Source organism: Pygocentrus nattereri, chromosome 28 (genome assembly GCF_015220715.1).
Source record: "Pygocentrus nattereri isolate fPygNat1 chromosome 28, fPygNat1.pri, whole genome shotgun sequence".
NCBI classification, from domain to species: Eukaryota; Metazoa; Chordata; class Actinopteri; order Characiformes; family Serrasalmidae; genus Pygocentrus; species Pygocentrus nattereri.
This window is the reverse complement of record NC_051238.1, coordinates 17,837,397-17,848,638: the sequence shown is the minus strand read 5'-3', so window position 1 is coordinate 17,848,638 and position 11,242 is coordinate 17,837,397. Positions and strand designations below refer to the sequence as shown.

The 11,242-nt window shown below is 36.7% G+C and overlaps 1 protein-coding gene across 1 annotated transcript; it reads left to right on the top strand.

The window, feature by feature from the left end:
• Positions 1–214: 214 nt before the first annotated feature.
• On the top strand, positions 215–11,090 carry aldh9a1a.1 (aldehyde dehydrogenase 9 family, member A1a, tandem duplicate 1). Its single transcript, XM_017721265.2, has 12 exons — positions 215–368; positions 1,369–1,533; positions 1,884–2,029; positions 3,906–4,035; positions 4,208–4,342; positions 4,504–4,700; positions 7,896–8,036; positions 8,518–8,706; positions 8,863–8,950; positions 9,994–10,135; positions 10,241–10,353; positions 10,532–11,090. The coding sequence occupies exons 2-12, from the start codon at positions 1,383–1,385 to the stop codon at positions 10,624–10,626; spliced, it is 1,527 nt and encodes a 508-aa protein (XP_017576754.1). The 5' UTR covers positions 215–368; positions 1,369–1,382; the 3' UTR covers positions 10,627–11,090.
• Positions 11,091–11,242: the final 152 nt, after the last annotated feature.

Genomic DNA, 11,242 nt, shown 5'->3' with positions numbered 1-11,242 from the left:
AGATTTATTGTAATCACATATTCTGACGTCCTCTCTAATTAATTTTTTTTTTTTGGCTGAAAATATGAAGGGATGGTAAAGTCACCTGAAAAGACACCCATGTCTCATCGTTAGACTTGCTGAACTTAGCAGAACAAGAAATAAATGCGCGTCGACGTAGTTTACGTAGTCTGCGTAAAGTCGTGCATACGAACAGAAACTGCGAAATAGCGCCCTTTACGGTCACGTAACTCAACGATTACGAAATTCTGCGAGTTATCTGGGTGGTTTCTCTGACGCCCTCCATTCCACTCTCAGTTCGAGGAGGTGGAAGCAGTTCAAGTCCAGCAAAGCGTTTTCCTGCAGCTCACCAAGTCTCTCACGCGGAGGTAAATGTATGATTTAAAATAACATTGAAAACGAGTTTAAACCGCTGAACGATTGCAGCTGCTAATAAATGCGGGATATATCACTTCCCCTTTGTTCTTTTTATGGTAGTTTACTTAGTGTTGCAGAGCGAAGTAGTCTATTGCTACAGCTAAACTTTGGGTGTATTTGGAATACGCTAGATTTAAAGAACGTTACATCGAAAAATGTTATTTATATCATTTTATCCTTTACCCCAAGCATTTCCACTTGTCCAAAGTTTGATTTTCTAGTTATGCACTGACACAACACAACAAGGCTAGCAGAGCTAAAGAGCAATGGAATAGTTGTCACCCAGTATCTTTTTGACCTTCTGTTAAATACGCCTCAAAGCTTCAGTGCAAAACTGCAAAAGCAGACTATCAAGACACCAAACGTGTGTAGATTCTGCTTGCTTCGGGTCAGGGTGGGGAGAGTTATGTAATTTGTTGGTGGCTAATGTAATTTGAAACGCTTATAATAGAAGAAGCTGAACTCACAATTTTTTGTCTACTGAAAGTTGATCCATTTTCCACAAATCTGGGCTATAAACTGTAAACACATGGTGTCTCTTCAGTGATATGCTCTGTAAAATTTATTTTTATAAAATAATACGGTAAGCATCTAAGATTTTTGGTTTTCAGCAGTAAGTTGTGTATGCAATATGTGTATGATCATAAATCACGTTTTCTATTTTCTAAATTTTGCATTTATTTCATGCAGTTGCTGAATAAAAAAAAAAAAAAAAAAAAAAAAAAAAATATATATATATATATATATATATATATATATATATATATATATATAATACGCTACATATATATACACATATACACACACACACACACACACACACACACACACTGGAGAATAAGAGGTTAAAGCTTTCTTTGGCATGCATTGACTAAGCAACAGGTGAAATGAGCATAATGAATGCTTCGTTTTCTGTCAGTTTAACCAAGTGCATTTATTTTATCCATGAAGATAAGCAGTTTATCATGGCTCAGCAACCCATCCTTTCGCTTCCTGAGTTTCACAACGTTTCCACTGGAAGCCTGGTAGTCAAAGAGGCCTTGAATTTTTGGGGTGGGGCAAGAGTGCAGCCCAAAGACACAAAGAATGCTGAGCCAGTTTACGAACCTGCAACGGGTAAGTCTTTTATCAGTCTATCAAGATTGTCAATGATTAACTGATATCTAGGTAATGTGCAATGAATGTGTTCTTGCAAACCAAATAGCTTCAAAAATGCTGAATCAATTCCATAAACACATTAGAATTCAAACTTTTTGTGTAGTGCAGGCTTGCACAACTCTAGACCTGGAGGGTTGGTGTTCAGTACAGTTAAGGGATTTACCTGCTCAAACACATCTGACTACACTCATCTGACTACACTCAACTGTCAGATTTAGTTAGAGTAGGTAATTTATCAAGCGCCTTGACAGAGTTGCTCACCCCTGGTCTAGTGATTATGTACATGAATAAAATTTTGCTTTCACTAGGCCGTGTGCTGTGTGACATGATTCCCTGTGGGGAGGTGGAGGTAGACGAGGCCATAAAGAGTGCACACTCTGCGTACCTGAAATGGAGTAAATTGTCTGGTTTGGAGAGAGCTCGGATCATGCTGGAGGCTGCTCGTATCATTAGGGTAAAGGCAGACACAATGGAATTAAAAGGGATTCATGACAAACAGGGATCACCAATGTCAAAAAGCATATTTGAATGCATATTCAAGCTATGTATGGAGTCAAAGGCACCAGTTTTAGCACTTTATTTTCAAGTATTCATTGGATGTAAAGAGAATTAGGCAAACAGACACAAAAAAATCAGCTGTTGTGTTTTCAGAGGTACCCTTTTAGCTGAGAGGAGGAGTTATGTAATATATAGCCATGTTAAACATGTGATATCACAATTATTTTACAGGTGAATATTCTCAAATGACTATCTGTAATGTGTAGAAACATGACAACTGGTTTGTGATGACCAGTGTTTTGTTTTCATTAGAAAGGTGCTCATTCTGATTATTACAAAATAGCCTCAAGTTTTTAAGTATCATAATCATCACACAGATCCACAAATGATAGTCTCTAATATACTATGTAGCATAATATAATTTAGTATGTCAAGTCAAGTTCTTTATGATGGGCCAAAAAGTTCATTCATTTATCTTATGTTACCATAATTCTCATGCTTTCTCATGCATAATGCTCACACAAGTGTAATTTGAAAAAAATAATAATTAATAAATAATGCTTTTAACTGTTGAATTTCTTTACTTAAGCAAGTGAAGCAAAACAACTGTTATGTGGCACAAGTAAATAGAAAAAACTCAATGACTGTCAGTGTGTTGCAGTAATAAGATATAATTGCAAAATATTGCATTTTGTTTTCATTAGCTCTAAAATTATTGGTTCAACAACAGTACACAGATTATATAAATCAAAAACGACATGAAAAACATTAAGACTTACCTTACCCTAATAAGAATGTACATGAAAACATTTACAGACTTACCTTAGTGTAACACGAATTTGGTGAAATTCCCCAGGTTTTTAAACATTTCTGCATAATTCTGTCCTTGAGGTGTACATAGTCATTCAGAGGATTTGATGTGAAATGGTTTGCAGTACGGAACCTTGTCCTTTATTTTAGTATTTTTTTTACAGTAATGCTAATAAGAACTAGTGGCCTCATAAATATAACCATTTTATTTACTGTCCAAATTATCCATTATACAATGTATCTGTAACCATTTCATATTGTAAATTTCTGTGAGAGATTTTAGACGCATTGAACACTTCAGACGATTAGTTCTATATGTCACCCCACTGTGAACAATTCTGACTTACAAAGTCTCTTTAGAACTGAGAATTTCACACCAAACCACTGTAAACAATTTATTTTATGTCATAAAATGCAGCAGAACACATCCCAACAAAAACAAAAAAAGAGATCATTTCACTTCTGTGAACTGCACTGGCTACCTGTATCGTTCAGAATGGATTTTAAAATTCTGCTGCTAGTTTTTAAGGCTCTAAATGACCTAACAACTGTTTAAATCACAGAGTGTCTGTCTGTTTATGTTCCAGCATGTGGTCTTAGATCTGCATATAGTGGCCTTCTACAAATACCTTCTGTAATATAGAAACCATAGAGAGGCCTCATTCAGTTGTTATGCTTCTAAACTGAGGAGCTCAATTCTACCTTTTATTAGACAGTCAAGCTTAATTTACTGATTTAATTAAAACTATGTCTCATGGTATTTATCTTTTAATTTGATCTTTGTCATTTTCTTAGAATTCTAAATTAATACTTATAATTTTTTGTTTAACTATTTTTTAGTGAGCTGCCACTGGCATAAATAAAACTTACTATTATAATTATTATTATTATTATTGTTATTGGTGGTGGTAGTAGTAGTACTATAATGAATGTAATTATGTGTATATATTTTTTTCATTTAGTGGAATTCCCTTTTATATGGGAAGATGTTACTAAAAATTTATTTTAAAAATCATTCACAGGAGCGCAGAGATGGCATAGCTAGACTGGAAGTGATCAACAATGGCAAGTCCATCACTGAAGCAGAGGTGGACATTGATGTAGCCTGGCAGTGTATTGAATACTATGCTGGCATTGCTCCCACTCTAGCAGGTAGGCTCAATCTAATTGGCAGTACTAGAGTGTTTACCCACTTAGTAAAATGTGTTTTCTTTTGTTTTTTTTATAAATCTGCCTCCATCTTGCTTATTCATTTCCTGGATTTTGAATATACATGCAAAATTTGTCTCTGCATGGTTGATTGTGGTTTCCTTTTTGTCTTCAGGCCAGCACATCCAGCTGCCTGGAGGCTCTTTTGCCTACACTCGCAGGGAACCGTTGGGAGTGTGTGTAGGAATTGGAGCCTGGAACTACCCTTTCCAGATTGCTGCATGGAAGTCAGCCCCAGCATTTGCCTGTGGTATGTGAGCAGTGTGATTTATGGCTGGATTGCATTAATTCTGCTGCAGCTGCACTAGGTTATGCAAGACACCAAAGTGCTTGCCAGAAGTAATGGTGTCTTTGTTGCGCTCTGGAATTTGGGCTAGCTCCCTTTATCTCTCAATGTCTCCTCTGTTTTAGGTAATGCCATGGTGTTTAAGCCTTCTCCCATGACTCCACTGACAGCAGTCATTTTGGCTGAGATCTATAAGGAGGCTGGAGTACCTGATGGGCTGTTTAATGTGGTGCAGGGAGGAGCTGAGACTGGAACGCTGCTGTGTCACCATCCTATGGTTGCCAAAGTGTCCTTCACTGGCAGCGTGCCTACTGGCAAGAAGGTAAATGGGCAAAATTCAAAGGTTTAGTCCTTGAGTGCTGTTTTGGTGTATTAGAAGATATACTAGTAATTATAAGTGAACATGTGTTAACCATGTAAAACCAAAGTCTATAGAATCCAAACACTGGGCAATTACATTTTGTCTGCATCAACATACTTGAGTAAATCCCTTTTTTCTAAACATTTAAACCTTTTTAAAGAAAACATAATTTTCAGACAAATTTATAATTTTTGAATTTCTTTGAAAGATCATCTGTTGTAAATGTCATACACTGGCCACATTGGGAAACAAACCCCATTACTGGAGAAGTTAGGAAATTTCATAAATGAAAACTTTCATCAAAGGTACTTTCGCACATATGCATGTCATCAGTACTTTGGGCACTGATGCACCTCCATATGATGACAGATGTTGGCTATTGCACCTTTCGCTGATGAAAGTCTAGATGGTCCCCTTTTGTCTTTGGCATGGAGAGTTTGTGCCCAAAAAATCTGACATTTCTGGATAGAATTAATGTATGGCTTTAGCTGCACTCCTTGATGGCAGACTGTGTTAAGTGACACTGGTTTTCCAAAGTACTCCCACGTCTATATGTAACATGGTAGCATGATGATTTCTTGTGCATTTTCATCTGAGGGCTCGGAAGTCTTGCACATTCAACAGTGCTTGCCCTACACTGACTGAGATTTCTCTGGTTTCACAATTTTATGATGAAAGGTCTTAATTAATTGCAGTTTTGCATTGAGAAATGTTTGTTTTGAACTATTTGACAATTCTTTCATGAAGCTCAAGAATGATGAGCCACAACCTGTCTTTACTTGCAGTGTTTTAGGGGGTGTTCTTTTTATACCCAGCCACGATACAGTCACCTGTTCCCAATGCACCTACTTATTGTTCAGAGTTTCAAAACAGTGTGTCTTAAATTTTCTATTAATTTTTTTACTTGCCCCTGCCTCAACTTTTTTGTGTGTAGCAGGTGTCAAATTCAAATTATTTATATTAACAAATTACAATCAAGTTGGTCTGCCAAAACATTAAGTCTTTTCTTTTTCTTTGTATTTTTGTCAGTTAAATAAAGATTCAAGAAAATTAACAAATTATATATTCTTATTTTTAATTGCATTTTGCAAAATGTTGCACCTTTTCTGGAAGTGAGATTTGTGTGTATGTATGTATATATATATATATATATATATATATATATATATTATATACACACAAATCTCACTTCCAGAAAAGGTGGAACATTTTTTATATATATACACACACACACACACACACACACACACACAGTTAGGCCCAGAAATATTTGGACAGTGACACAAGTTTTGGCATTTTAGCTGTGTACCAAAACATATTCAAGATACAGTTGCATAATCACCATGAGCTTAAAGTGCAGACCAGTAGTTTTAATTTCAGGGTATTCACATCCAAATTGGAGGAAGGGTTTAGGAATTACAGCTCTTTAATATGTAGCTGCTTCTTTTTCAAGGGACCAAAGGTAATTGGACAATTATCTCAAAAACTATTTCATGGGCTGCACTGGCTATTCCCCTTGTTAATCCATCATCAATTAAGCAGGTAAAAGGTCTGAAGTTGATTACAGGTGTGGCATTTGCATTTGGAAGCTGTCGCTGTGAACCCACAACATGCGGTCAAAGGAGCTCTCAGTGGAAGTGAAACAGACCATCATTAGGCTGAAAAAAAGAAGAAATCCATCAGAGAGATAGCAGGAATGTTAGGAGTGGCTAAATGAATAGTTTGGTACATTCTGAGAAAAAAAAAAAGAGCACTCTGGTGAGCTCAGGAACTAAAAAAGGCATGGACATCCACAGAAGACAACAGTGGTGGATGATTGCAGAATCCTTTCCATGGTGAAGAAAACCCTTCACAACATCCACCCAAGCTAAGAAAACTCTCCAGGAAGTAGGTGTATCAGTATCTAAGTCTACTATAATAGAAGACTTCATGAGAGCAAATACAGATGGTTCACCACAAGGTGCAAACCATTAATCAGCCTCAAAAATAGAAAGGCCAGATTAGATTTTGCCAAAAAAACACCTAAAGAAGCCTGGAACTTCTGGAACAGCGTTCTTTGGACAGATGAAACTAAGATCAACCTGTACCAGAATGATGGGAAGAAGAAAGTATGGAGAAGGCTTGGAACGGCTCATGATCCAAAGCAGACCACATCGTCTGTAAAACGTGGTGACAGTGTGATGGCATGGGCATGCATGGCTTCTGGTGGCACTGGGTCACTAGTGTTTATTGATGTGACAGAAGACAGAAGCAGCCGGAAGAATTCTGACGTGTACAGCGATATACTTTCTGCTCAGATTCAACCAAATGCAGCAAAGTTGATTGGACGTCGCATCACAGTACAGATGGACAATGACCCAAAACCCAGGAGTTTTTTTAAGGCAAAGAAGTGGAATATTCTGCAATGGCTGAGTCAATCACCAGATCTTAACCTGATCGAGCATGCATTTCACTTGCTTAAGACAAAACTTAAGGCAGAAAGACCCACAAACAAGCAACTGAAGACCGCTGCAGTAAAGGCCTGACAAAGCATCACAAAGGACGAAACAGCGTTTGGTGATATCCATGGGTTCCAGACTTCAGGCAGTCATTTCCTGCAAAGGATTCTCAACAAAGTATTAAAAATAAACATTTTATTTATGGTAAAGTTCATTTGTCCAATTACTTTTGACACATTGAAATGAGACTTTGTAGAAAAATGGTTGCAGTTCCTAAACATTTCATAGGATATTTTTGTTCAACTCCTTGAATTAAACCTGAAAGTCTACACTTCAATTGCATCTCAGTTGTTTCATTTCAAATCCAATGTGGTGGCATGCAGAGCCCAAATCATGAAGATTGTGTCAATGTTAAAATATTTCTGGGCCTGTGTGTGTGTCTATGTATGTATGTATGTATGTATGTGTGTATGTATATGTATGGAAAGAATATAACACTTCAGTTTGTTATATTCAATTTGATGCACATCTTAACATGCTGCACATTTTATATTAATTCAAATTCAGTCATGTGCTGCTGTTTCCATGTTTTACATAAATAACTGAATTGTACAATTGTACAACACATAATGGTATAATTAATTATTAAATACTTTTAGAACATTTTTCTATCTAGTTGTCCATTGTATAATATTGATATGTGTACTCTCCCTGTAAGGTGATGGAGATGTCAGCCAAAAGTGTGAAGCAGGTGACTCTGGAGCTGGGAGGAAAATCGCCACTTATCATCTTTAAGGACTGTGAGCTGGAGAATGCAGTCAAAGGGGCACTCATGGCTAACTTTCTCACCCAGGGGGAGGTTTGCAATCAAGATTTACTTGCTTTAAAATGTTTAAGTTAACATCATTCATACATCACAGCATGTGTTGTAATGATGTCTGATTTGGTATTCATCTGCATATAGTTAAAGCAGCATCAGTTTTGCATTAGTTCATTATTAGGTTGCTAAGCAAGTTTCCATACTACTGTATTTTCAGTAGTATTTTTTTCCAGTGGTATTATTTTCTGCTGATATGTATGCATTGAAGCCATTTTACCTGTATATTATTGTTGTATTATAGTGGATACCATCTGTTATTCATATTGTGTGGTTTGGTTATATTTTGTAGTTTAATTGCATGTTTTAGTACTATTTTAAAACATATTATCTATGTTGGGAATACTTTGTTACTGTGAGTGCCGAAGAGGAAGTAAACATTTTAAATAGGAGCATTGAAACTGCTTTCAACACATAATATAAAGGTCTAGACATGGTGGTAACCATGCTCTGCTTGATGCAGGTGTGTTGCAATGGGACACGAGTGTTTGTGCAGAGAGAGATTATGAAGCCATTTGTGGAGGAGGTGGTGAAGAGGACCAAGGCCATTGTTATTGGTGATCCTTTGCTGGAGGGGACACGGATGGGTGCCCTGATCAGCAAACCCCACATGGAGAAAGTGTTGGGCTTTATTAGTCAAGCTCAGCAACAGGTACTGCTATACATGCTTGACACTCATTAACTCAGCCTCAGTTCTTTATTTTCCACAGGTGGCTCTTAAGTGCTTTGTATTATAATGGTATTACCTTTGAAATGGTGTTGTCCCTTCACATTATTGAATTAAACCTTGCATGCCATTTTGTTTTAGGGGGCCAAGGTTCTTTGTGGAGGAGAGCCGTATGTTCCTAGTGACCCCAAACTAAAAGGAGGCTACTATGTGTCCCCTTGTGTGCTGGGTAAGTAAATGCTTTGATGTAGTTTAAAAATGGTAACCTTATGGTGAATGAAATAGTGCTTTAAGACAAGGCTGGTTGATTCTCCGAGTTGTTTCTCCAAAAGAGCAGTCAGCAACCAGTCAATTAATAAACTTCATTTTGGCTGGTCTACAGCACTGTGCATCAGAGACCAGTCTTTTTACATTTCCAGACAAAACAGCCATTCAGCACAACGTATTCATTTTTACTGCAACAGGAGAAAAAAGCAGAAAAGATATTTAATGGAACATTACACAGGAGCATCAGCAATTAAATATAATATAAAATATTAAAGCATTTTGTGTGTACAGTTTTTGCATTACGGCTTTCATTCTACTTAAGCAACTTTCAGGATTTCAAATAAATCTGCAGGGATATTTTTTATAAACCTCCAAGGTTCAGTCTTAGAAATCTGTTGTATTTCTTTGCTCCTCACAATCTCAAACACAGTTTGCAGTTGCGGTTTGATGATGTAAATAATGTAAAGCAAGTACATGCACTTGTGTTGTATTTGAGTGCTGCTGCAACTATACGAAAATGTTGTAACATAATTTATGCATGGTTTATTGTGGTAAATCACCAGATGCTGTTTACCTTGTATTCTATTTGGCTCATGTATTTTTATTTAAGGATCTAAAATGCCAGTTTGAGCCATTGAATGGGCACATGATTTTGTTTTGCAACTTCGGCTAATAGAAAGTACCGGAAATGTGCTTCAGGTTAAAATCAATTTGGCTGTAAAGAAATTGTCTATAAAAATTCATGATCTGTGCATTTCTAGTTGCTACAACACGTTAGTGATTTTGATATTTAAGTCAGACTAAGGATGGAAATAGTGTTTGAGTGTTTGAGCAGAATAATTTATTGAACATGCTGTTCAAGAAATTGTCACACAACCCTTACCCAGTAGCTGTCTGATCAAAAAAATAGTTCAAAGGTACAGTTTCACAATATTCAGTAATATATATATATATATATATATATATATATATATATATATATATATACTCTTTCATCACACACAGATAACTGCAGGGATGATATGACCTGTGTCAAAGAGGAGATCTTTGGACCCGTGATGTCTATTTTGCCCTTTGACACAGAGGAGGAGGTTCTGCAAAGAGCTAACAACACAACTTTTGGCCTGGCGTCTGGAGTCTTCACCAGGTACAATATCTAACATCACTATTATCAGATGTTACCATTAACAATGTAATAGCTTTTCATTGTAGCACTTTATAAATTCTAACTTATTGTCCCATTTCTGTGCAGGGATATAGCTCGGGCCCACAGAGTGGCTGAAAATCTTCAAGCAGGAACCTGCTTTATCAATAACTACAATGTCAGTCCAGTGGAGGTCCCATTTGGAGGCTACAAAATGTCAGGTATAGCTGGAGTTACATTAAGTTTAAGGAATAATTGAATGAAAAAATAGTGCTCGACAGTAAATAGATCTTCACTGAAACATTTTTCATTTTGTATACAGAAATATGCCCTAAATATTACTTAATTATCCATGAAGCCACAGCAATTAATAACATTATTTTTTTTTACCTTCTCCAGGTTTTGGCAGAGAGAATGGGGTGGTGACCATAGAGTACTACTCTCAGCTGAAAACTGTTGTTGTGGAAATGGGGGATGTAGAGAGCCTCTTCTAAATGATTAAATGAAGCTATAGCAATCCCTGCGTCAGTGTGATGTTCCTGCAGATCTACAGTAAAGCTCATTTGAGGTTTAGTCCACCTCAACCAGCAGTGTTCAATGGTAGTTCTGGAAATCTGAAGACTCTTGTTTCAAGTACCTTGAAATAGGTTTGATCTAGCTGAGCCATGTCACTAGCAAGTGCCTAAATGTACTAACTCCACAATTTACAAGCTGCAGTAAAGATGGGCTTAGTGTTTTTACCCCAGAATCTTAGCACATCGGTGTTGAAGCAAATTAATTTCATCTTCTGTTAAGGTTACATTTTGACATTTGGTCAGAGGAGGAGTTTTATGATCCACTGCCTATCAGTATAACACTATACACTTATTGAATGTCTGGTCATTGATTATCAGTTTCTTGCACATGTCTACTAAAAAATTGTCACATGAAAATAAATTTACATGTTACAAACAGCAAATATGTTGTCTCTCTTCAATCAGTTTGTGCAATTTGACACTTCTGTCTTTTATTATAGAGTTTAGAGTAAAGCAGTGGTCACCAGCCTGCCTGGAGATCGACTTTCCTGCAGATTTTAGTTTCATAAGCTGCCCAGCCCTCTTACTTAACTCC